The 27888-nt window shown below is 37.8% G+C and overlaps 1 protein-coding gene across 4 annotated transcripts in view; it reads left to right on the top strand.

Annotated features, from left to right (window-relative positions):
- The window catches only part of UVRAG (UV radiation resistance associated), a 298599-nt gene that overhangs the window by 8679 nt on the left and 262032 nt on the right, over window positions 1–27888 (top strand). For 3 of the 4 annotated variants that reach the window (XM_032359467.1, XM_032359470.1, XM_032359468.1), the window contains one exon: window positions 25073–25190. In XM_032359467.1, coding sequence (XP_032215358.1) covers window positions 25073–25190 — 118 coding nt within the window. Of the gene's footprint in view, window positions 1–7910; window positions 8005–25072; window positions 25191–27888 lie in introns of those variants that run through there. The other variant, XM_032359471.1, reaches the window with a different exon arrangement.

The following is a 27888-nucleotide window of genomic DNA, read 5'->3' as shown; positions in this document are numbered from 1 at the left end:
AGGCCTCCTACTCCCTGAGCAAGGAACCCAATGAGGGACTTGATCCCAGAATCCTGGGATCATGACCAGAGCCGAAGGCAGATGCCCAACTGACTGAGCGACCCAGGTGTCCCCCTCTCTCACTCTCTTAATAAATAAATCCCTTTTTTATAAAAAGGTATAACTCATAGTATACCTTCTTGGTTTAATATAAAATCTTGTTTTCTGTCTTCTTTTAAGGTAGAAGTGTGAATTTGAGTCATAGAATTTTATAGATGCAAAATCTGAAGCCCTCAGAGTTGAAACTATTTCCCTGGTAATAGGCTTGGTCCATCTGTTTTTCCCTTCCTGAAGGAGTCAGTAAAGAATATTAGTTGAACAAATCTGAATTGAGTATTCCTTTAGTTCCTTTTAGTGACAGTCGCCTGACAGTTACCTGACAGCTCCTCTTGTCTCTTTTAGTGACAGATATCTGACCAGATCCTGGGTCTCACGAACAGTTCTACTGTGCTTGGCTGGGTGTTTCAGAACTTGTTTCTTAAACTTATCTCTGTGCTTTGACACATCATTTCTGCAGCTCTGGGGATTTTAGGCTAGAATTGAAATGGGAGAAAGACTGTATTTTAAAGTTCTCTTTATAGGCAGAACACTCAGACCCCACCCCCCAGTCCCCTTTTCTGGTATGAATTACAGTGAAACTTTGGAATATCCCTCTGTATTTGAAGTGATCAGTCTTCCTGTTTTGTCCCTGGGTACTTACCAGGCTGATCCTTTCCCCCCGCCCCCCCTTCCCCCATGTCTATTCTTTCTGAATAGTTCACTTGAAAGTATTGATTCTTTACCTTTTAAATTTCTGAAACAGCAGCATCTGGTGATTATGGGTTTGTGATGTCAGGAATTTCATTCTATGTAATATTTGATGATGATTGCCATAGACCTCATTTGCTAGAAATGTTACTAGGCATTGAAAACTTTAGTAAAGTGCGTTTAGTAAAGTCCTTAAAGGCTGAGCCCAATAATTTTAAAAGCTGAGCATTAGAACCTATTACTTAAGAGTCTGTTTGTTTGGTCTGTTGAAATATCTGGCATTTTTTCCTCTACCATGGTTTTTAGAATGTCCTGAAAGAAGCATTCAGATATTTTTAAAAACAAGGAGAAAAACTGGGAAGCTGAAAATGGCAGTTACCTTTGGCTTTTGTTAGTAGATGCCAGGGTAAGAAAAAAGAGAAGGTACAAATAAGTAAAAGTGGAAATCAGACTTACGATCTTTTTTTTTTCAGGGAAAACTGCTTGTTCTTTTTACCATGAATGTACTTTTTTTTTTTTTTTTAAACTAAGGGTTTAATTCTGAACTATAAGTACTTTATATGTCATGTTAACTTCTCTTAAAAGAAGTATAGGGGTACCTGGGTGGCTCAGTTGGTTAAGCGCCTGCCTTCGGCCCAGGTCATGATTCCAGGGTCTCGGGATCTAGCTCCACATCTGGCTCCTTGCTCTGCAGGGAGCCTGCTTCTTCCTCTGTCTCCTTGTGCATGTGTGCACTCTCTCTCTCTCTGACAAATAAATAGACGAAAAAAGAAATAAAAGAACCATAGAAGGAACTTAACTGCATCAACCATTTATTCAACAGATATTTATAAAGCACCTTGTTTGAATTATGTTAGATGTGTGATTAGAAACTGTATGCCTCGTTTCCTCCAACCTACTTATGTCTTTCTGAGGATATGAATTATTTCCTGTCACAATACCAGTCTTTTTTTTTTTTTTAAGATTTTATTTATTTATTTGACAGAGATCACAAGTAGGCAGAGAGGCAGGCAGAGAGGGAGAGAGGAGAAAGCAGGCTTGCCGCTGAGCAGAGAGCTCGATGTGGGGCTCAGTCCCAGGACCCTGAGATCAAGACCCGAGCCGAAGGCAAAGGCTTCAACCCACTGAGCCACCCAGGTGCCCTGCCAGTCATTTTTTTAATGAGACTAAAGGAAAATGAAACTTCTAAAAAAATGTAGCATGAAAATAATTTTATTTAGAATTATGAAGAACTTTTTTTAACCTTGTCTACCTTAATAAGTAGAGTAATCTCCTTGAGAAAACTGGTACTGCTTTTATCCACTAAAATGTTAATATCTAGCTATATATGGGAAGCAGGAATATGAAAAAGATTTTTAAAATTTTTATTTTGAAAAGAGATCACAAAGCAAGATAGGAGGTAGCCTGTGGGTGCTCATTACAGGTCTAGGATATTTTAGAGTACTGTACTCATTACAGGAGAGAGTTGGTCCCATTTTAGACTTACTGTAGAGAATGTGTTTCAGTCTTGTTTTCATGTTTTCATGCATTGACTTAATGGAGTTTGTTCTGCTTGGAGGGTATTTAATATAAATGTAAAATAAAGAACAGTTTGTCCAGGTGCTCTGGAGTAACTAGTTTAGTTTTGATTTTCATGTTTTTCTATGAAAAGACATCAGTTTGATGATTAGATGGGGACACTAGAATTGCAGAATTTCTTAATTGCCCCTTAGCTGCATTTTTTTGTTTTTTTTTTTGCTGCATTTTTGATAAATAAATGACAATTTTAGAACTACCTGAAAATTACTAAAAGGTATTGCTCATGATTATTACATTGAATTTTCAAGAAAGTTACATTTTCTATATCCTCTTTAATGAAGTAGCAAAAAATATATATATTTATTATGTATATACTTTTTTATTATTGTTTATTATTATTTTTTAGAATTGAAGTAAAATTGATATGCATCATTAGTTTTGGGTATATAACATAATGATTTGATATTCATTTAAATTATGAAATGATTGGCATAATAAGTCTAGTTGACATTGTCACCATACATAGTTTTTTCTTTTTTTTAAGTAAACTTTTTTTTTTTTTTTTGTAAACTCCATTCCCAATGTGGGGCTCAAACTCATGACCCGCAGTTCAAAAGTCACATGTTCTACTGACTGAGCAGCCAGCCACGTGTCCCAGTCACCATATATAGCTACATTATAGTTACATAAAAATTTTTTTTCTTGTTATGAGGACTTTTAAGTCCTTGTAGCAACCTTCAAATATTTAGTACAGTATTATTAACTATAGTCACATTACATCCCATGACTTATTTATTTTGTAATTAGAAATTTGTACCTTTTGACCCCCTTCATCCAGTTCATCTCTTATCCCTTGTTTTATAATTTCTTTTTTTAAAAAGTTTTTTTTTTTTTTTTAGAAAATACTTTATTTATTTGTTTGTTAGAGAGGGAGCTCACAAGCAGAGGGAGAAGCAGGAGCTGAGCAAGAAGTCTGATGTGGGACTTGATCCCAGGACCCAGTAATCATGACCTGAGCTGAAGGCAGACGCTTAACTGACTGCGCTGCCCAGGTATCACTTTTTTTTTTTTTTAATGATTTTATTTACTTATTTGAGAAAATAAAAATAATAAATAAAGAGAGAAAGCATGCAGTGAGGGGTGGAAGGAGAGGGAGAAGCAGACTCTGGGCTGAGCAGGGAACCTGTGTGGGACTCCATCCCAGGACCCTGGGATCATGACCTGAGCTGAAGGATAGTTTTTTTTTTTTTTCTTTCTTTCTTTTTTCTTTTTTTTTAAGATTTTATTTATTTATTTGACAGACAGAGATCACAAGTAGGCAGAGAGGCAGGCAGAGAGAGAGGAGGAAGCAGGCTTCCCACCAAGCAGAGAGCCTGATGTGGGGCTCGATCCCAGGACCTTGGGATCATGACCTGAGCCGAAGGCAGAGGCATTAACCCACTGAGCCACCCAGGCGCCCCTCTATCTCTAAACATTTTTAAACCTCATTGTGCCTCCTTTTCCTCAGTTGCCAATTGTTTGACTTTTCTTCCCTAATATTTTCATTCCATAAACATTGTGTTCAACTCTGTTCTACACTATCATTTGTTCAATAGTTATTTTTTCTGCTGCTGTGTATACCACCCTGGTGAAGAATGTGGATTCTAGAGCTGATTGGGTGAAATCCTGGTCTTTCCGTTTTCCTAGCTGAGCAGTCTGGAAGTTACTTGATCTCCTTATGCCTCAGGAGCGCTCAAATCAAATGGGCATAATAGCACCTACCCTCTGGGGTTGTTGAAAGGATTAAATGAGACATAAATTTGCTTTAAAAAGTGGTTGGTCAGGGAAAGTGCTCCAGAAATGTTAGTTGTTGGCTCCTGTTGTTATTACTAATTTGTTAGGCACTGAGGATACAGGATCAATAAGGTGCTGTCCTTGCCCAGAAGGGACACATAGCCTAATGGTTAAGGCGACTATATCAGCAAACCATTTTAGTGTAATACAGGAGATGGTTTGAACATATGCTGAGGTGGGAAAGGGGAGGAAAAACATTCTAGCAGAGTGACCAGCCTGAGTAAAAAAGTAAGGTATCAACAGGAATGGCAGATAATTAACTGAGGCTGGAGTTTAAGTTGTTTGGAAGAGGATGGTGGAAACAAATGAGTTGGAGAGGAATAGTTTGGGATTCGATTATAAAGGGCCATATATGCCACGTTTTAGGATTTGGGTATTATCCTGGAGGTAGAAGGAAGGACAGTCTTTTTTTTTTTCTAAAACTTCATTTTTTTTTTTTTTTAAGAGCAGTTTTAGATTTCACAGTGAAATTGAGCAGAATGTATGAAGATTTCCCCAAAAACCCTGCCCCCACACATGCATAGTTTCTTCCATTGTCAATATCCCCCACTCTTTGGTACATTTATTATAGTCGGGGAACCTACATTGACACATCATTGTCTTCCAGAGTCCATAGTTTACGTTAGGGTTTTCTCTTGGTGTTATATGTTTATATGGTTATAGACAAGTGTATAATGACATGTATTCACCCATATAGTATCATACAGAGTTGTTTCACTGCCCTAAAAATCTCCTGTGCTACACCTGTTCATCCCTCACTCCCTCTTAAGCTCTGGCAACCACTGATCTTTCTACTGTCTCCATTGTTTTACCTTTTCCAGAGTGTCATACAGTTAGAATCATACAACTCTGTTGAGTATATACCGAGGACTGTGATTGTTGGACCGTATGACAAGAATATGCTTAGTTTTGTAAGAAACTACCAAACTGACTTCCAAGATAGCTATCCCATTTTGCATTCCCACTAACAATGAATGAATTAAGAGTTCCTGTTGCTACACATCCTCGCCAGCATTGGTGCTGTCAGTGTTCTGGAGTTTGGCTGTTGTAATAAGTCTGTGTAGTGTCATCTTGTTTTAGTTTGGATTTTCCTGATGAAAAATGATGTGAAGCATTATTTCTTGAGCTTGTTTGCCATCTGCGTATCTTGTTCGGTGAGGTGTCTGCTAAGGTCTTTGGCCCATTTTTCATTTGGGTTGTTTTTTCTTATTGTTGAGTTTTAAGAGTTCTTTGTGTATTTTGGGTAATAATCATTTGTCAGATGTTCCTTCTGCAGATATTTTCCCCAGTCTATTGCTTGTTTTCTCATTCTCTTGACATTGTCCTATGCAGAGCGGAAGTGTTTAATTTTAACAAAGTCCAGTTTGTTAGTTATTCTTTTCATGGAGATTGTGTTTGGTGTTACATCTAAAAAGTAATTGCCATACCCAAGGTCACCTAGATTTCTCCTGTGTTATTTTTAGTGAGTTTTATAGTTCTGCATTCTACATTAGGTCTATAATCCCATTTTGAATTAATTTCTGTGAAGGATGTTAAGGTTTGTGTCTAGAGTCATTTGTTTGCATATGGATGTCCAGTTCTTCCAGCACTGTCTGTTGAAAAGACTGTCTTTGCTCTATGGTATTGCCTTTGCTCCTGTATCAAAGATCAGTTGAAAACACTTATATGGGTCTATTTCTGGGCTTTCTATTTTGTTTGATTGATTTTTTTGTTTATTCTTTTGCCAGTACCGCACTGTCTTGATTACCATAGCTTTATAGTAAGTCTTGTCACTACTCTAACTTTGCTCTCCTTCAGTATTATGTTCACTATCCTGGGTCTTTTGCCTCTCCGTATAAACTTTAGAATCAGTTTGTTTGATAACCACAAAGTAACTTGCAGGGATTTTGATTGGGATTGCATCAATCTGTAGATCAAGTTGGGAAGAATTGACATCTTGACAATATTGAGTCTTGTTATCCATGAATATGCAGTGTTGCTCCACTTACTTAGTTATTTCTTGATATCTTTTATCAGACTTTTGTAGTTTTATATAGATCTTGTACATATTTTGTTTGATTCAAGCCTACTATTTCACTTTTTGAGGTTAGTAATATAAATGATGTCATGTTTTTTTTTTTTTTAAAGATTTTATTTATTTATTTGACACAGAGAGAGAGATCACAAGTAGGCAGAAAGTCAGGCAGAGAGAGAGAGAGAGAGAAGCAGGGTCCCTGCTGAGCAGAGAACCTGATGCAGGGCTCGATCCCAGGACACTGAGATCATGACCTGAGCTGAAGGCAGCGGCTTAATCCACTGAGCCACCCAGGCGCCCCTGATGTCATGTTTTTAAATTAAAATTCTACTTGTTCGTTTCTGGTAGAGAGGAAAGTGAGTGGCTTTTGTATGTTAACCTGTATCCTGCAGCCTTGCTATTATTGCTTATTAGTTCCTGGAGTTTTTTGTCCATTTTCTCAGATTTTCTCTATAGATAATCATGTCATCTGTGACAAAAACATGTTTAAGTTTTATACCTTTTCTGTATACATTTTATACCTTTTCTTGTCTTTTTTTTTTTTTTAAAGATTTTATTTATTTATTTGACAGACAGAGATCACAAGTAGGCAGAGAGGCAGGCAGAGAGAGAGGGGGAAGCAGGCTCCTTGCTGAGCAGAGAGCCTGACTTGGGGCTCCATCCCAGAACCCTGGGATCATGACCTGAGCCGAAGGCAGAGGCCTTAACCTACTGAGCCACCCAGGTGCCCCATACCTTTTCTTGTCTTATTGCATTGGCTAGGACTTGTTTTTAGGAAGAATTTCAAGCTTATTGAAAGTAAAACTTATACAGGAATACCTCACCTTTATACCCTTTACCCAAATTTGTCTACTGTTAACATAATTCTGTGTGCTTTATCATTTGTAAGTTCTCTTTTTCTGTGTCTGTATAGGTATAGATAAATATTTTTTTGATATATGTGAATCATTTGAAGTTATTGTGACCTTTTACCCTTCAATACTGCATATATATTTCTTAAATAGGTATATTCTCTTTGATATGCATAGTATAGTTATCAACTTCAGTAAACTTAACACTGGTATACTTTTATTCAATCTGTGGTTTATATTGCACTTGTGTCAGTTGGTCCCATAATGTCCTTTATAGAAATTTTCCTCCTCCAGTTCATGATCCAGTCTAGGATCAGGTAGTGCATTTAATTGTCTTACCTCTTAAGAGATTTCCACAGCTTTTCTTTGTCTTTTTTTTTTTTTTTTTAATGTCAGTGTCATAATACAGATCACTTCTTCCCTTTTTAAAATAGAACTTACCTCATTTTCTGTTTATCTGATATTTCCTCATGATCAGATTCAGATTATGCGTTCTCACTGGGAATATTTCATGTGTGGTAATGTGTCTTTCATAATGTATCACTTCTGGGGGTATGTGGTGTCCATTTGTCCCTCACTGGTGCTGTTAAGTTTGGTCACATGGTCAAGATATTATCTGATTTCTCAGCTTTAGAAGTCTATGCATGTGCCCATGTGCATGACCAGTGAGTAGTTTGTAGGGAGACACTTAGAGAACATGCATATATCCTGCTGCCCCCCACCCTGCAGATTTACCATCCATTGAGGGTTTTTACCTGAGCTAGTCTTGGCTGTGATGTGACAAAACAAAGATTTCTCAGCTCTTAACACTCCCTCCACATTTACCAGTCTGACTTTGACATTGTACTGTAAGCAAGAAAGGGAGGATAGTCTTTTTTTTTTTTAATTCATTAATTTTTTTATTCAAGGATTGTTGACAAAAGAAGAGAGCACGGTAGTGGAAAGAGTGGTGAGAAGACTGCTGACAAAATTTCTAAATAAGGGAAGATTGAGGTCTGAGTGGTGAGGCAGGCTATTCATGCATTTTCCATTCCGTTCTTCTATTAGCAGACATTTATTGAATATCTGTGTGCTTACCCATTAGCCACTTGGGATAAACAGACATAGTTTGGTCCTTAAGGAGCTTATCGTCATTGAAGCTACAGAAGGGCAAAGAATTGTGATAAAATATTTATTAAGAGTTTTGTTTAAAATATAGCTTTAAATGTTACCATATACTTAAGGGTACTATCTCACATGGCTCAGTGAAGTTGCTAATATTGTCTGTGATTCACTCATTGGTTCATCCATCAAACACTTATTGAGGACCTACTTTGTGCCAGGTTTGTGCTAAGTGCTGTAGGTGGAAAAAGGATTAAAACTTGGTTTCTGTATTTAGAGATCACCCCTCTTTTTGTGGGGGGCATTGACAATAAAGCGTAATTGCAGCAAGTGCTATAGGATGGTGGCATTGTACACAGGTAGTGGTAGCCCAGAGCAGAGAAATGATCATCTTTGTTTGGGGTCATGGATGGGACAAGAAGGTCAGAAAGGATATATCAAAAGTGTAGATTCTAGAGCTGGGTCATAGTGATTAAATGTTTGCCTGCTTAATTGTAGGTATTCATTTTAGTCTAATTGTAATTACCATTTACTGCCAAATTTTCCTCAAGACAAGAGTCATGATTTCTTGTCACATACTATTATAGAGATACCCCATTACAGTAATTCATGAACAGGTTTCCCACTTTTACTTTATCTTTTAGCCTACTGCTTTGTTTGTAGTAGCTATTCTCCTTAAAACTGTTCTTATAGTATTTTTAGCTACAGTAGTTAGAGCCATCTCTCCCATTTAACAGGGAAGAAAACCAAAGCCCAGAAAAGAACATGGAAGAGCTAGAGTTCACATCTACCTATTCTGGTTCTAAATTCAGAGCTTTTCCTACTATCTCACTCACTTGTTGAACTTAAAATGCAGTTTTCCAGTTTCATCTTTGTACAAACCTGTAGAGCTCCAGTTCAGAGGATAGATTTTTGAAGCTCTAGAGGTAAATGCAGCACAAAAGAATGAGGAAACTTTAGGGTGATTGATAATAATAGTCCGTACCTACACAAACCTATATAGCTATGGTTCAGAGGATAGCTTTTGAAGCTCTACAAAAGAATGAGGAAACTTTAGGGTGATTGATAATAATAGTAATATTATTGAACTGTCACATGTGCCAGAGCTGTGTGTAAGGACTTCGGAGTTACTCCATTTACTCCTTATTAAGTTCTGTGAGATACAAACTGTCACTAACTGCATTTTATGGATGAGGAGTGAGAAGCTTAGAGAGCTTAAATACATTTCCTAGTGACAACGGCAGCGAGGTGCTCAGGCCCAGGTCTGCCAAATTCATTCTATAACACAAAGACAGTGTTTGGGATCATGGGAACCAGTAGCTCACAATTTGATTTTGAATTGAAGCCCACTCTGTTTGTTTTTTTCAGGTTGATTTAATTGAACCCAGTTTGTACATGGGAGACTCTAGAATTGTTTACCCTCATGCTGTATAGGCTGTCTTGTAAGAGTTATTCTTCATGTTGTGGGTGTCTTACTCAACTGTCCTCTGTTGCTTTTGTGGCTGAACATCTGTAAAAGTCTTCCCATATTATTTGCTCTTTAAAAAGTCAAAACTTCCCTTTAAAAAAAAAGATTTATTTATTTATTTTAGAGAGGGAGAGAGTGTGTGAGCCAGTGGGGGCAGGTGGGGACAGGGAGAGGGAGGAGGAGGGAGGGGTAGAGGGAGACAATCTCAAACAGATTCCCTACTCAGCATGGAGGCCACCTCTGGGCTTGATCTCAGGACACTGAGATCATGACCTGAGCCGAAACCAAGAGTCAGACACTTAACTGACTGAGCCACCCAGGTACCCCAGTTTGTCCAAACTTCTTGGTGCAGAAATGCAAATAGGGCAGAGACCAGAGCTTTTAGTTTTCTTGAATTTATGTAGGAAAGGTATTCAACGGTATTTATTTATTTATCTAAAAAAGATTTTATTTATTTATTTATTTATTTATTTATTTATTTTATTATTTTTTTTTAAAAGATTTTATTTATTTATCAGAGGGAGAGAGGGGGAGAGAGCGAGCACAGGCAGACAGAATGGCAGGCAGAGGCAGAGGGAGAAGCAGGCTCCCTGCTGAGCAAGGAGCCCGATGTGGGACTCGATCCCAGGACGCTGGGATCATGACCTGAGCCCAAGGCAGCTGCTTAACCAACTGAGCCACCCAGGCGTCCCTTATTTATTTTTTTGACAGAGAGAAGTCACAAGTAGGCAGAGAAGCAAGCAGAGAGAGTGAGAGAGGAGGAAGCAGGCTCCCTGCCGAGCAGAGAGCCCGATGCGGGACTCGATCCAGGACCCTGAGATCATGACCTGAGCTGAAGGCAGAGGCTTACCCCACTGAGCCACCCAGGCACCCCTATTTATTTACTTTTAAAAATTTACTTATTTATTTATTTGAGAGAGCAGGAGCAGTGGGGAGGGATAGGGATCTGGGAGAAACAGACACCCCTCTAAGCAGGGAGCCTGATGTTGCACTCAGTCCTGGGACCCTGGGATCATGACCTGAGTGGGACGCAGATGCTTAACTAACTGAGCCTCCCAGGCATCCCTTCAAAGGTATTTAGACTTCTTTCTTTCTCTCTTCCTTTATTTGACAAAGAGAGAGAAAGAGAGAGAGAGAGCACAAGCAGGTAGAATGGCAGGGAGAAGGAGAGGGAGAAGCAGGCTCCCTGCTAAGGAAGGAACCTGATGTGGGGCTTGATCCCAGGATCCTGGGATCATGACCTGAGCCGAAGGCAGCTGCTTAACCAGCTGAGTCACCCAGGCACCCCTAGACTTCTTTTTTAATGTGTGTAGTTCGTGGAACATTGTGGATACTCAAGAAATGATGAAATACTTGGGATTGTTAGAGTACAGTGTATAGGAGAGAATTAAGAAGATATGAGAATATCTATGAATGTTGAGAGTGTATTGGGACAGATTGGGATAGAAGATGGTAATAGTAAGTAGATTCAGAGCCTTTGGATTTATTTAGTAAAGCGTGATTGTGGTGGAAGGGCCTTCTTAGATGAAGGTAACCTGGGTCAGTTCTAGGGCAAAGAGGAGGTGGTGATGGGAAAGAAATAGTGGGAGTGACAACAGGAAGTTTCTGGGTTAGGATTACCAAATTAGAGTGTGCTAGTTTTGCTAGGTTTCAAACAGATTCTGCCTGGAATCAGTTATGCTAATATCCAATGCTTTTTAATGGCTTGCATCTTTTTTTTTGGAATTAAATAGAACATACTATTTGTAAAAGAGTTCTTGTTTCCAGGAGAGGAACTTGATACATGCATACGAGGAGGAAGCTGGGTTTTCATAGTATGCATAGCAGTAGTTTTAGGGCAATGAATGAAGGATGTGGAAAAGAAGGAACATATGCCAGAGATATTGTGAAGAAAGAATGAACTGATGGGCTGGTGGCTGATCGGAAGTGGGGGTTGGGACATGGGATATCTGCAAGGCAAAGATGTCTCTTGGGTTTTGAAACAAGGTATCTGGGAAGCAAATACATGAGGTACATGCATACATATACACATAATCCAAGAGGCTAGGCCTGGGTCCAGATCTTGATGTTGGTACTTATTGACAGTGCGAACATGGCCAGTTCCATTTACTTATGGCCCCAATTTTATTATCTGAGAAGTGAATAAGATAGAGTAGTACTTACTAAAATTAAAATGTGCATAAAAATTACCCAGAGATCCTGTTAAAATATAGATTCTGATTGCATAGATCCGTAGTGGGACCTGAGATTTTGTGTCTCCAATAAGTTCCCAGGTAATCCTGAGTAGCAAAGGCTTAGGTGACCTTGAGGATGTTTTCCAGTTTTGTAATTCTGTTTATTGAATGTTTGTCCTTTGGAGATCGGTTATATTTGAGACCATGTCACCTCTGTTTAGATAAATGAATTCTAAATCTGTCTCTTCAAATTAGAAATGCCTGAACCAATTCATCACCTTACACTGATAACCACATCCTTTTTTCAAAATCCCTATTTCTGTTAATACTTTATATTTATAAAGTACTTCATGGTTTTTCCAGAGAGCTTTTATATCCATTATTTTATTTGATCCTTAAAATAACTCACAGAGGTAGGCATACAGGAAATATCTCCATTTTATGGGAGGGGAAACAAGCTCAGAAAGTAAGTGATTTGCCCACTAGTGAGTTGTACTACCCTAGAGTTCAGAATTATTGACTCTAGTTTGAACTCTTAACCACTATGTCACACTGCTTCTGGTAATGGCTATCACAGATACCTGTGCTTAAAGGTTAGTTGCCATCTCTGTTTTTTAAAAAATGTAAATTTTAGGAGCACCTGGATGACTCAGTTAGTTAAGTGTTTACCTTCGGCTCAGGTCATAATCCCAGGGTTCTGGGATTGAGCCTCACATGGCTCAGCTGGAAGCCTGCTTCTCTCCGTCTCCCTCTACAGCTCCCCCTGGTTGTGCTCTCTCTCTTTGTCTTTGTCTCTCTCTCTCTCTTTGTCTGTCAAATAAGCAAGTAACAAAAAAATAAAGTTTATTTTATTTTGTTTTAAGATTTATTTATTTGAGAGAGAGAGAGAGAATGTAAGCAAAGGGAGGGGCAGAGAGAGAGGAGAGAGAGAATCTCAAGCAGACTCCCCACTGAGTATGGAATCTGATGTGGGGCTTGATCCCATGACCATGAGATCATGACCTGAGCTGAAACCATGAGTTAGACACTCAACTGACTGAGCTACCTAGCCCCTGGTTTTATTTAAAAAAATAAACAATATATTCATGTGGATCACAATTCAAAGGTATATAAGAGTGAATTTATACCCATTTCCCTTTCCCTAGGACAACCATTTCCCTTTCCCTGGGACAAATACCCATTTCCCTTTCCCTGGGACAACGACGCTATCGGTTATATTATATGCTTCTCCAATAATGACATAATTATATTCTTTTTTTCTCTATGAAACACAGATGCTAACATGATAAACACATTGACTGCATAAACTTTTGTGGGTTTTTGGGTTTTTTTTGAGAGAGCGAGCGAGCGAGAGTGAGTAAGCCATAGTAAGTAGGGGAAGGGGGAGAGGGGAAGAGAATCTTAAGCAGGCTCCACATCCAGCGTAGAGTCAGATGTGGGGCATTTTTTACAAACCTGAGATTATGACCTGAGCTTAAATTGATTTAGACACTTTACCTGAGCCACCCAGGTGTCCCAAACTTCTGTGTTTTTTTTTTCCATTAATATTATTTCTTACAGATTGTTCCATATCAGTGCTCAGACAGTTGCCATATAATTTATTCTTAATAGCCACTTAGTATCCACTGTAGGATATATTGTAATTTAGCTAGTTTCCTATTGATGGACATTTAATGTATTTCTAGTTTTTTTGCTAATATAAACAATAGTGCATTACATATATTATGATGTATATCTCTATAAAAATACATAATTTTTTCACAAATGCAGAAGTGGAATTACTGGTCAGAGAATATGTGCATTTGTAATTTTGGTAGTTACTGCCAGATGGCCATCATCTGAGGTTTTTCCATTTGTACTCTTTTAAGCGTACTCTTTTAAGCTAAGTCCTGTTTTGCCACTGACTTGCCTCTGAATATGTTAGCAGACTTTTTGGTCTGTGCCAATTTTAGTGTAGCTTTAATTTACATTTCTCTTATGAGTGAGGTTGAGAATCTTTTCATGTTTAAGTGCTATTTGTATTTCCTTTTCTGTGAATTATCTATTAATATTCTTTGCCATTTTTTTCTATCGGGTTTTTGGATTTTTTTCTTACTGATTTTTAGGAACTCTTTATATTTTAGTGAAATTGCTTATGTGAGTTGAAAAGTTTTGGTTAGGTTGTTTCCTTTGACTCTGCATATCACAGTTTTTGCCATGCATAATTTAAAAATGTTTTATGTAGTAAAATTTATAGATTTTTTTTTTTTCTTTTTATGGCTTCTGAGTTTTTCACCATTCTTAGACCTTTGAGGTTATAAAATAACTTTCCGTGGTTTCTTTTGGTACTTTATGCATTAATTATTTACATTTAAATATTTTTAAGCCATTTAGAATTTGATACAAGGTATAGGGTATATTTCCTAAACACACACACACATACACACACACACACACCCCTTTCCCTTTCTTTTTTCCTTTCTTTATTTCATCCTTTTTTATTTTTATTTTTTTTTAAATTTTATTATTTATTTATTTGACAGACAGAGATTGCAAGTAGGCAGAGAGGAAGTCAGAGAGAGGAGGAAGCAGGCTCCCTGCTGAGCAGAGAGCCCGATGCGGGGCTCGATCCCAGGACCCTGGGATCATGACCTGAGCCGAAGGCAGAGGCTTTAACCCACTGAGCCACCCAGGCGCCCCTCATTCTTTTTTATTTTTATTTTTGTGGCTATTCTATTGCCCTAACACCTTTACTGATTAGTTCATATTTCCCCAAGAGCCTTTTGACTTCCTTGTTTCTTTTGTTAATCTTCATTTCATCCTCAATTGTATCCATTATCTAATCTGCCCATTAAGCCCATTTTTGCTTAGGCTCCTATATTGTCTTATCCTTTCTTTCTGTTCCTGTTAATATTACTTTAAAACCTTTTTATTATGGAAATTTGAAATATGTGTAGTGCAATGTATATTGTGTATATCAGTGTATATTGAAATGCATATATATGAGGAGGTATATAATGAACTCCCAGGTACCTGTTATGTAATATAACTTCAGTAACTGCCATGTGATGACATATCTTGTTTAACCGATGCCTACCTAATCATCCTCTCTCCCTTACCCCAGTTATTTTGAAGCAAATTATGGCCATAATATTACTCTTTTATTTTTTATTTATTTATATTTATTTATTTATTTATTTTTAAAGATTTTATTTATTCATTTGACACAGAGAGATCACAAGTAGGCAGAGAAGCAGGCAGAGAGAGAGAGAGGAGGAAGCAGGCTCCCCGCGGAGCAGAGAACCCGAAGCGGGACTCAATCCCAGGACCCCGAGATCATGACCCGAGCCGAAGGCAGCGGCTTAACCCACTGAGCCACCCAGGCGCCCAATATTACTCTTTTAAAAAAAAATTATTTATTTTTCAGAAAGAGAGAGAGGGAGGGCACAAGCAGGGGGAACAGGAGGCAGAGGGAGAAGCAGAAGCAAGCTCCCCACTGAGCAAGGAGCCTGCTTTGGGACTTGATCCCAGGACTCTGTTATCCACCTGACCTGAAGGCAGATGCTTAATCAACTGAGTTACCCAGGCATTCCCCCAGGATATTACTCTTAACACTTGGACCACTGAGAGCTGTCTCCTGTCTTCCAATTTTTATCTTCCAGGTCCTTGTTTGTAATTCTGTGTCTTTCTTCCTTGGTCTTATATTTCTAGAATAATAGTTTTCTAATAAATGCTCATTGACAGTATACTGCTAGATTGTTTGACCTCAGATTGGCCTTTTTGTGTGCACAAACTCTAGCTCTTTAGTGAGGTTACATACTCTGAAATTAGGGAATGCCATGTTTGTATCCCTAGAGTTCCTAGCATGGTGTGTGGAAGAAGTACCAGCAAGATAAAATAGAAGGAAGAAGGGAACAAGAGGGGGAGGATGAGAGATATAGGTGGAGAAAAATGCTAGACCTGTCACTGCAAAGACTTGTTTCTTAGAGCAACACTACCCAGAGGAAACATGGAGGGAGAAGGGCAAGTTTGGACCTTCCACCAAGATTGGGGGTAGATAGGTTTAGAGACAGCACCCAGAGCCCAAGTGTATAAGAAATGTAGAAGGTTCAGAGAGATATATTTGGCCTTTTCCTGTGGGGAAGTCTGTATTACAATTGTAGTGTTTACTAAACGACTGACTTAAATTCTGGGACTGAGTGAGATTGGAATGAATGTCAAAATAAAGGTTTTAGTTCCAAGGTTGTATGATTTGCATCAGAGAGCGGTCAGTTAGGGATGGGAGCTATAATGTATTTTATGAAAGATTAGAATTAGTTTTTTTTATTTGTTTGTTTAAATCTGTAACATTAGGCTGTTGGTACTATTTGCCTATAACCAATAGCACCAAGCACTGGTTAAAATAAAGCATTTTGTGTTCTTTTAAAAACTTTTTCCGGGGAGTCTTTCAGGTGAGATCAAAAGATTAGAAAAAATAGGTGATTGAGTGCTATAATATAGAAGGAGCTTTTGTATTTTTTAAAAAGACTGATCTAATTTATCATGCTTAAATTCTCAACTCAGTAATTCAACATTTTTACCTTCTGTGGGAATGTGGAAAACTAATCTCTCAGGTTTGCTTTTGTTTTCCCTTAGAAAAGTATATCAAAAAAAAAAGAAAAGTATATCAAAATAGTGGTAATCTGAGTTTACTGGAAACAACCTGGGCCTTATTCCTCCATGCCGTTTAGCCTAGTCCCAGGGAGAAAATAAATGCCTGACCTGAAAAAAAAAAAATGAGTTGAAGATTGGAAAGGGGGGGCAGGTGCCCAGAACAAGTTTGACTACATTTCTAAACCAAGTGCTATTTAAAAAAATTATCTCATAATATCTGTGATTTTCTACATTAGAACTTAGCAAACTGGCCAACAGTTTCTGGCATTTGTAACTAAGGAGACTAAGAAAAGTTATTATGGTTAAAGGATTGTAAACAAATAAATAAGAATATGAAGAGAATGGATATGTACTGAAAACTTAAAATAATTTACTCTCTGCCTCTTTACAGAATGAGTTGGATTTTTTTCTTACTGATTTTTAGGAACTCTTTAGTACAAATATAGTAATATTTGTTTAAGTAAACATTTAAAATTTCAGGTTCTCTTGTGTTCCATACTAGTGCTTCTTAAAAAATGGGTACATAGTTTTTGATTGTATGCTGTACTACAATTTAAGAGTGGTTATTGAATTTTTGCTTTTATAGCCAATGTCAGAATAAGCATATTTGCACACATTTTCGTGACTTGTGGAATTGGTCAAATATTACATGCAATTTTAAATTTAATAATTATTGCTAAATTGCTGTCCCTCCAAATTGAACCAGTTTGTATTTCTTCTTGCATTATTTTCCTTACTTATATCATCTGTGACAAAAACTAAATAGTTTGACCATTTAATCAGATAGGATTCTTCATTTTCTATTGCCGAGTAAGAAAAAAAATTAGTGGCATAAAACAACATCATCATTTATTTTGCTTATGTTTGTGCAGTTTTGTTTGGCTGTGGTAGGAATGACTTTTTTCTGCCTTATTTGGTGTCATTTCTGGTGGCTTCAAGGCTGGGGGCTGATACGGTCACTTATATATCTAGCTATAGCTGGGATCTCACTTGATGAGAGATCAAGTGGAGAGCAACTACAAAGTCCTTTTCATGTAGCTTCTTGGTGTCTTCACATTCGTGTGATTGGGTTCTAAGAAAGAGCATCGTAAGACAACTAGATAATTTTATGATTTAGCCTTGGAAGTCATGTAGTCTAATTTCTACCATTGTCACAGTCCTACCTACATTAAGGGAGAAGGAACATAGACCCCATTTTGTTACTGAGGGGTTGGCAGTGCTACATTGTAAGAGAGCCCCCGGGGGTGAGAGCGCGGGGGTGTGATGTTTGATACAGACCTTGTTTGGAAACTAGTCTTCTGTGAGGTGGAATGGTTGTTTTGATGTATATATCTTTAATTAGGGGCGTGATTATACATCTTCTCATATGTTTATTGACCATTTCCGTTGCTTTTTCTTTTCCATTTCTTTTTCTTCTCATATGGTTTATAGACTATTTCCATTTCTTTTTATATCCTTTGCCTCCTTTTCTATCAGGTTATAGAGTATTGATTATATTATTGGCTTATAATAACTTGTAGATTAAGCAAATTATACTCAAAATTTGTTTTGGAAGATGCCTCTCTATGGTCTTAGAAGTCATAAAAGGTGTATGTGGGATGGTTATTTAGTTTGGCAGTGGTGGGGATTTGTGGAGTGATTATATTTAAGAAACACAGTATTTGTGTTTTTGAAGCAAGGGTTACGGATAGGGAAGGAAGGGTGAATGGGAGCCATATTCTCCTCCTGTTAGCTATTAGCCTCCCTGAATCACTCTCTACAGCAGTGACGAGGAATAAGATCAAACTGGGGCGCCTGGGTGGCTCAGGTCATGATCTCAGGGTCCTGGGATCGAGTCCCGCATCGGGCTCTGCTCGGCAGGGAGCCTGCTTCCTCCTCTCTCTCTCCGCCTGCCTCTCTGCCTACTTGTAATCTCTGTCTGTCAAATAAAAAATAATAAATTAAAAAAAAAAAAAGATCAAAGACACGTTAGTTCTCTTTGGTCGTTATTATACCTTGGAAGTCAGAGCATTTTAGATACCTGCAAGGGAATGGTAAAACTCAGGAGGAATATAGAACCCCAATGATGTATATCACTACTGAAAATTGTTTTGGATTTCTTTTTGTTCTGGGATGTGATTTGACTGTTTTTAAAGCTGTGCTGTCACCCATATTGAGATTCAACAAAAATGAATTAACCAACCAGAAATGATCATTTTCTAAAACATGGGGATGTTGAACAAAATGAAACATTTCTTTGTATCCTGCCACTAAATGTTACTCTTCATCTACTAACCTGTTATGGGATAAATCCTAAATAAATAGTCACAATATAAATCTCCCTAGTTGTAATCTTTGACAGTTTTATGGGAACTTGGCTGGTAGTTGTCATTCCAATTCTCATTTTAGGTATGTTTGACCCAGAGACACTTAAATTCTTGGCAGGACCTGAATCTCATATCTTTTTGCTCTGCTTTCTTCCTTGTTGGTTTCATTTTTTGGTTTCACTCTGATGAAGGATAGCTGCCAACATCTCCAGTTCTGTATCCTTCCAGATTCAGGGCCAGTGTGGAGGAAAAAAAAACTTAATAATTTAATATAATTTCTGAGTCTTTCAGTGGTCTTAATTAACTTATATGTTAAGGTCAGGGGGATGGAATGTGCTGATTGACCTGATCTCAGTCATGCCATGAACATCCTTGGGGTTGGAGGTAGAGTTAATTCTAAAGGAAGCATAGAGAGATTGATAGTAGGAGAGGGTGACTGTACAAGGGAGTTTTTCTGTTTGTTTTGTTTTAGTCAAATAGGTGCTGGGCAGGACAAAATAAACACAAAATACAAAAAAAAACCCCAAAACTTTAGACTACTTTTTTTTTTTTTTTAAGATTTTATTTATTTCAGAGAGAGAGAGAGAGAGAGCACAAGTGGGGAAGACAGGCCAAGGGAGAGGTAGAAGCAGACTTCCCGCTGAGCAGGGAGCCCAATGCGGGACTCAGTCACCGGACCCGGAGATCATGACCTGAGCCGAAAGCAGACACTTAACCAACTGAGCCACCCAGGCACCTCTAGACTACTGTTACGGTTTGTAGCAGTTGGCTAACAACAGTAGTAGTATTAAAAAGTTCTTTAGAGGCATCAGTTTCAGTCATTACCAGTGAGTAATTATTATTATTTTTTTTTACTAAAGCAAATGCTTCAGATCTACAATGCATACCGCTTAAGTCTTGTTTTAGAATTTATATTTGAAAGATTTGTAAAAATGTTAGGAATTTAGGGTCATACAGGTCTTTTGCTCACCACCAACACTTCAGGTAGCAGAGTTGTGCTCTCATTATATCTATCAATCTTCCAAATCGAAGCTGAATAGGAGTTTTTATTTTATATGTTAGTGAATGTTTTTATTCCCTACATAGAACATTTTAGAGATAGTGTTTCAAAGATTTTAAGCCTCGTTAATTCCAATTTAAAAGTTAAAATCTGTTCAGCTTTAGTTTTGGGGGTGGATGTTATTAGAGTACAACTTTGCTGCCTAAACCTATTGCTAAAGAAAGATGCACAAAGAGTATTTCATAACCATAAAGGCATAGAACATTTGAGAAAGTGTAAGGAGATTGCTGGTTAAGAAAACTGCATAGGATGTTATCTTAAAGAATAATTCCAAAGTTTGTGGAAATTTTAATTGCTCAGAGTATTCATACTTTCCTGAGGTACGTGAGCCACTTTAGATCATAAGACAGATTTGATTTCAGCTGTGTTTTGGTGGGCCATTTGAAGAGGTAAGTCTTCTTTTTTTTTTTTTTAAGATTTTGTCAGAGAAGGAGAGCACACTAACAGGGGGAGTGGCAGCTGAAGATAGATGTTTAACTGACTGAACCACCAGGTGTCCCATACCACGAGATTCTTGACTGGGCTAATTCACAGGAGATTTATTAATTCAGTCAAAAAACATTTATTGTGTGTCTGCCATTTACTAGGTACTCAGCTCGATGCTGGAAATACAAGTATAAATAATAAAAAAAAAATCTCTGGGGTGCCTGGGTAGCTTAGTTTAAGTGTCTGCCTTTAGCTCAGGTCATGGTATCAGGCTCCTTGCTCAGCAGGTAGTCTGCTTCTCCCTCTGCCTGCTGCTTCCCCTGCTTGTGCATGCCTGCGCTCTTTGACAAACAAATAAAATCTTTAAAAATAAATAAAATAAAATCTCTTACAGAATTTATGTTCTTGTTGGGGAAGATAGACAAATATCTGGAACTAACCCTTTTTCCATGTTAGGTAAAATCACATACTGTTTTTCAAGTATAGATCTTCTGGGGGACCTGAAAACAAGAGAGGATCCTTTAGGTCACTCTGGTTTCTTCAGTAATTCTTGGATCATGGGATAATAATTTGGGTGAAGGTAGTTGATATTTCCTAAAACTGGTGATGATTTTGGTATTGCTCTTATATTTTGGACTAGGTTTAGTTGGTTTAAACTTTTCCTTACTTATTTAACTTTACTTTTTGAGTATGTAAGACATTTATATGGTACAGAAGTCAAAACTGTATAAGCAAGTAGCAGGAAAGTCTTATTTTTATCTGTATTTCCTCTAGCTTGTTCTTACCCCCATAGGTAATCATTTTTTATGAGTTTCTGACTTAACCTTCCAGTGTTTCTTTTTAATCGCATTAAATCTTACGGGAAGGAGAGGAAGAGAAGTGGGAGTCTAAAGGAAGGAGATGGAAAAAAAAAACCCCAAAAAACCCCCCAAAACCCAAACTTTACTACACTATTTTTTGGGGCGCCTGGGTGGCTCAGTCTGTTAAGCAGCTGCCTTCGGCTCGGGTCATGATCCCAGGGTCCTGGGATTGAGCCCTGAATGGGGCTCCCTGCTCAGCGGGGAATCTGCTTCTCCCACTCCCTCTGCGTGCTGCTCTGCCTACTTGTACTCTCTATCTCTCTGTCAAATAAATAAATAAAATCTTAAAAAAAAATTAAAAGGAAGGAAATGAATGGGGGGAATGAAGAAGAGTTTTATTAATAAAACTGAGCTTGTGAAATGCTTTATTGGCACTCTTTTTGTGCTTACACAACTCCTAACTCTGAAAGAGACAACAACTAAAAAAAAAAAAACTTTATTTGGAATAATTTTAAATTTACAGAAAAGTTTTAAAAATGTTCAGAGAATTTCCTTCATTCAGTTTCCCCTAATGTCATCATCTTACATTACCATTTTTCATGTGTCAAAACTAAAAAGTAACATTGACACATTATTATTAAATTCCATTTTATTACAGTTTAGCATTTTTAAAAATAAAAAGTAGCTGTGTGATAAAATTGGAATGAATATTATTAAAGAGGAAGCCAAGACAAAAAGCACAAGAGGCTTCATGTGTACCTTTACTGCCTTTCATCAAAATTACCTCTATAATTTACCTATAAAGAGTTGATTTCCTTTGTCCCTTCTAGCTGCTGGGAGCATCTTGTATTTTATTTAATCATGGTGTAATGAGAATACTTACCATAATGCTTTTGAAATAAATAAAATAGGGGAAAAGGCAAAAAGTTGTACTTTTTTACACTCAGTGCTTTAAGTGTAGTTGGTTAATTTGTGGAGGAGGTTTTTGTTTTTTGTTTGTGTTTTTTTTGTTTGTTTTCTGTAGATCTTCTTATAAAATGCCTGGATGTGGTCAGTGTTGTTTTACTCACGTTAGTGGAAGGAGCATGGAAGCAATCAATAATGACATATTGGTAACCCCCCCAGGTAAATGTTTGTAGACTCCACTGCTGATTTTAGAATTGTATAGCTTGGAGTCTGAAGGTGTCTTCGAGCCAGTTGTGCTAACTTCCTAGATAGTGGAAAGAAAGATCTCTTCAGTAATATCTATGCATCTGTGTAAATTACATCTCTGGCCAGGCCTTGTACATTGCTTCGTAAGGCAGTCTGTTCCATTATTATTGTATTTGTCATAATATTATTCTCTTGTGTTGAAGGATAGATCATTGCTCACGCTGCCCTCTGTGGCAATAGGGGAGTGTAAAGACCAGCCTGTATCAATTGTGTGTGTGTGTGTGTGTGTGTGTGTGTGCGCGCGTGTGCACGCACGTGCGTGTACAGGAGATAGAAGTGTATGATACACATCCATATATAGGTGTAACCCCTTGCTTTCCTTCTTTCTTTCTTTCCTTCCTTCTTTTGAGATATATTGCCTGTTTATTGTTTATTATTTTCTATTGGGTTACAGAGGAATGTTGGGATAAAGAGATGCATAATGATAATGAGTAAAACCTCATGTCATGGGGTTGTTATGCGGATTAAATAACATCGTATGTTTGAAGTGTTCAGTACAGAGCATGGCACATGGTGAGCATTTAAGAAGTGCTGACAGTGTAGGGTTGGTAATAGTCTCTGTTATCAAGTCATTTCCTCCATTAATAGGGACAATAACTAATCAACTAATAAGACTAGTTTAAATGAGGTAAGTGCTATCGGAGAGATAGAAGCAAAGTTCTTACTTGTTCAAATAAAGGAGCAGCTAACCTCAGAAACAAAGGAAGGAGAAGTCTTCTCTCCTAAACTTTGAAGTAAGTTAAGCTATCATTAGCAAAAGCCTGGGGCTAGGAGCATGCACGGTCTTTTTCATGGAATCTTAAGCATTCGTGTATGACTGAGGGTTGGATATGTAGAAGGTCTAGTGAGAAGTTTATAAACATAGGATGTGGAGAGGTCAGATTGTACAGGGCTTTGAAAGCAATAGGGCAAGTTTGTACTTTATTCTAGAGGCTTTGAGTAATATTTTTAGGTCTTTGAACAGAAGACCAGGATTGTAATTTACAGCAAAATAGATGTGGTTAGTTTTCCTGTTAATTTAAAATCTTGATTGAGAGGGCTAATGAAGAATATACAGGAGGAAGAGATAGTGACTGTAATCCAAGGTATGAAATGGAAACCATTGGCAGATTGTGTAAAAATGAGTCTTTTAGAATAAGCCCTAAGAACTTTTTATTTTTTGAAGGTTTTATTTATTTATTTGAGAGAGAGAGCATGAGCAAGCATGAGCAGGGGGAGGGGCAGAGGGAAAGGAAGAGAGAAATGGGCTCCCTGCTCAGTGGAGGGCTCATGGAGAGCCCATGCAGGGCTCCATCCTAGGACCCTGAGATCATGACTTGAGCTGAAGGCAGGCGCTTAATCCATTGAGCCACCCAGGCGCCCCAGCCAGAGGAACTTTTTGTAAATATATTTGGGCCTTTTCATACTTAGAGTATTAAACAAATTTATTGGACAATAACCTCTCAAAGAATCTTAATCTCTAGATTGGGAGAAAGGATTAGGTTGCTATGTGCATGGAAAGACAGAACTGTACTTTTCCAGCTGACTGCATATATAATTGAAGATGGACTTACCGCAATAGGTTGGGCTGTCTTTCAGCATAAAGGGAGAGCTTTAAGCGTATTTTATTTTAATTTTTTATTTTATTTTTTTAAAAGATTTTATTTATTTATTCGACAGAGAGAGATCACAAGTAGGCAGAGAGGCAGGCAGAGAGAGAGAGGAGGAAGCAGGCTCCCCACCAAGGAGAGAGCCCGATGCGGGGCTCGATCCCAGAACCCTGGGATCATGACCTGAGCCGAAGGCAGAGGCTTTAACCCTCTGAGCCACCCAGGCGCCCCAACTTTAAGCGTATTTTAAAACTGAGCACTCGGGGCGCCTGGGTGGCTCAGTGGGTTAAGCCACTGCCTTCGGCTCAGGTCATGATCTCGCGGTCCTGGGATCGAGTCCCATGTCGGGCTCTCTGCTCAGCGGGGAGCCTGCTTCCTCCTCTCTCTCTCTGCCTGCTTCTCTGCCTACTTGTGATCTCTCTCTGTCAAATAAATAAAAAAATCTTTAAAAAAAAAACAACAACTGAGCACTCGATTTCTATTTTTTAGTACAGAAATAATTATCTGACACAGGGAACTAGCCTTTGGGAATGAATCTGATGTTCCCAGACTTGAGCATTGCCAACATTTTCTCTTTTTGATATGCTTTTATTTGTCTATTTGTTACCTTGTATTTTTGTTGATTTCTACTGTTGATTATTTAGTGTTTGCCTTTTCAGCAATTGGGACTCCAAATGATTGGTGCATCTTAGTTGGAGAAATTGTTGGGAAGGAGAGACTGATCAGGAAAGAGATTGTTTGACTGCTGGTCAGGTGAAAGTTTAATTTAAGCTCACTACAGTTGGGTTACTGACTGGCTGGCTGAAGTGCCCAGTGAGTTATGTTTTGGCTTGGCATCTTTTCCTGGTTGTATAGATGATGTGGCTTCTAGAATGCACTAGCAACAGGGGGTGTATGTATGTAATAACTGCTTGTCTGTAGGTATGAGATGGATTTGCATGTCTACTAGTATTCTTCTGAAGGGAAGAAAGCAAATTACTACTTAGTTTGTATTCCAGGAAATACTAATGCTATTGTACAGTTACACAGTACTTATGTAAATAACATTTATGCTCTTTGACAATACTTTGTATTTGTTGTCATTTCATACTCACAACAAACTTGTAAATGAGATTGGGCAGGTATAATTCCTACTTGACAGAGGGAATGCTGAGGCATAAATAAGAGACTGGGTTAAGGTTACTGGCTCAACATATCAATAACTGGGGCAACTTCCTAGGTTTCATTTTCAGACTGTAACTTTCAGAATATTTTACAGGAGGAAAAGCTGAATGTGCCCCTCTTTTTTGTTGTTGGTTTTAGCGACGTCTCAGACACCTTCGGAACATTGCTGCCCGGAACATTGTTAATAGAAATGGCCATCAGCTCCTTGATACCTACTTCACGCTTCACTTGTGTAATACTGAAAAGATATATAAAGGTAAGGGAATCTGTGGACTTTCCCACAGATTGTTACATCTCCTTTTTATTCTTTTGTAACACAAGTGAGTATCGGTGCCTCTCGATTTGCTATTATTACTTATTGGAAAGCTAAACTGTCAATGCTATCCGAAAATATTTCATGAGCAGTTGTTACATATATCATATATAAAAGAAACATGGCTTTTGGATAGTTCTTAATTGCTAAATTTATCATTTATTTATGAATGTTGCCTATGAATGTTTTTGTTCCAGTAGGTATCATGAAAGTAGGTATATGAGTCCAGTATATGTACTAATTTTATTTTCTTCAAAACATAATTTTAAAAAATATTGTGGTAAAATTGAAACCAGTTTATATCTTCTCATATTTGTAATTCCTTGTGTATTTGTGGGGTCATTTTTAGAAGAATGGCTTGGTTTCCTTGACTTCAGCTGCACATGTTGTACTGTGGACTGCTGCGTAAGTGGCAATTCTGAGAGTAGAACAAATGAATATTTGATTCAAAATCACAAGCGTCTTTTGAATACATATTGGATGAAAGGCGCTTGGATATAATCAGTTGACCTGTGTTGGGTGGTACAAGGGAACAAGCATGGTATATGGGAGGAATACTGAATTAGGATTGAAAATAGAGAGTAGGTCTAGCTATGTGACGCTGGACAATGATCATGGCTTTTTGAAACCTCACTTTGCCCATTTGTAAAGTGGAGATAATGATGCCTTATGAAGTTTTCAAGGAACAACTGAGATAAAGTTGTAACACTGGGTAAAATGTGATTGAAGATATATTTATATAAACAAAAAGTGGTATTATTTTAGAGTTACTAAGGGCTTATTTGAATTTTGTACTATGACAAAGATGAAAAATTCAAACGACATTTTACCTTTCTGGTTTTAATAACTTTTTTTTTTTTAAAAGATTTTATTTATTTGAGAGAGGGAAAGAGAGCATGAATGGAGGGAGGGGAAAAAGGGATAAGCAGATGCGTGGGGAGCCCAACAACATGGGGCTTGATCCCAGGACTCTGACTGAGATCATGACCTGAGCTGAAGATAGACACTTAACCAACCGAGCCACCCAGGTACCCCTGGTTTTAATTACTTTTAAAGACCATTATTAAAGCAGTAGTCATTTAATACCTTTTTTGTTTTTTTAATTTCAATACCAGTATATGCCCATTAAAAGATTCAATCAGGAATTACATAGGGTAGAACCACCACCATAATGTAAATAGCAATAAAATAATTTTTAAGGATAAAAAAAGGACTCTAAATTCTGCATTTTCATATAATTTTATTCTTATTTTTCATTGTAACCATTGCATATTCTTAAAACACCATTAAAGCTGAATGATTAATGCTAGCTACTATAACAAATACTGCAGATCTAAGTGGCATAACATAATAAATTTCTTATACTAAGTCCAGTGCAGGTGTTCTTAACAGGCATTGTCTTGGCAGTTGTCCTCTAAGCGGTGACTCAGGTATCCCAGCTTCTTCTATTTTGGAATGCTGCTATCATCAATACATGACTTTTGGCATGGCAAGAGAGAAGGATTATTTGAGGGAGTTTTTTTTTTTCTTTTCTTTCTTTCTTTCTTTTTTTTTTTTTTTTATGGAAATGGCCTACATAAATTTTACAACATTTCATTGGCCATAAATCAGTAGTGTCATCGTTTTTAGATGGAAAGGGGACCAGGATATATTGTCTTCCTATGTGTCCAGAAGGAAAATGAAACAGTTTGGTCATTGTCTTCGGGTATAAGCATTTTTGCAGATCTTAATACATTTGGTCTTCTGCTCACTATAATGGGTTTTATCATTAGCAATATATGACAGTGCCAGAGTGTTTTCTTTTTTTAGATTAATTAAAAATTTTTTTTTAATTTTTAAGTAATCTCTACACTGAGAGTGGGGCTTGAACCCTGAGATCAAGCATCACATGCTCTACCGACTGAGCCATGCCAGAGTTAAAAAAAAATTTTTTTAAAGATTTATTTATCTCTCTTGGGGTGGGGGAGAGGGATAGAGTGTCAGAGAAAGGGAGAGAAGCAGACTCCCCGTTGAGTGCAGAGCCCCATGGGGGGCTCATCCCCTGATCCCGAGACCATGATCTAAGCTGAAACTAAGAGCTGGATGCTTAACCAACTGAGTCACCCAGGCACCCCGAGTATTTTAAATTATTGATCGTTTCTATATAATCGTTTTCTATATAATCAGTCCTTGATTATTTTCATAAAACTTTTGTGTTCTTGCTCCAGCAATATTTTTGATAATAAAAATTAACATAGTACTTAGCAGCACATTTTAGGTATTTGTTAACAGTCAAAGTAGTTAATAAGAAGAGCGTGGTCAGGGGCTGGTTGATGACCATCTTATTAAAAGTTGTCTAAGAGATGTGGTGGCAAAGTGACTTTTTTGGTTTATTCTTTGTCTTCTTCTAGCTCATACTACACCTTGAGTTTAGAAGTTATCATAGACGACTTCTTAAAGTTGCCACCATGAAATGATCATTCATGCAGTGAGGGGTTAGCTGATACTCCACAAGGGAGTACAGTCTCTGCCAGTGGTGGTGAGTCTGTCGCTAACTGGCAAGCCCCTTGACTAGGACATTTAGTCCCTCTTGTGAACTTTGGTGAATTTACCTCTAAAATGAGATAAATGATGATTTCGGAGGCTTCCTCCTACTCCAAAA

Source organism: Mustela erminea, chromosome 9 (assembly GCF_009829155.1).
Source record: "Mustela erminea isolate mMusErm1 chromosome 9, mMusErm1.Pri, whole genome shotgun sequence".
Lineage (NCBI taxonomy): Eukaryota > Metazoa > Chordata > Mammalia > Carnivora > Mustelidae > Mustela > Mustela erminea.
Note: the sequence above shows the minus strand (reverse complement) of the source record. Positions and strands in the feature narration are given on the sequence as shown.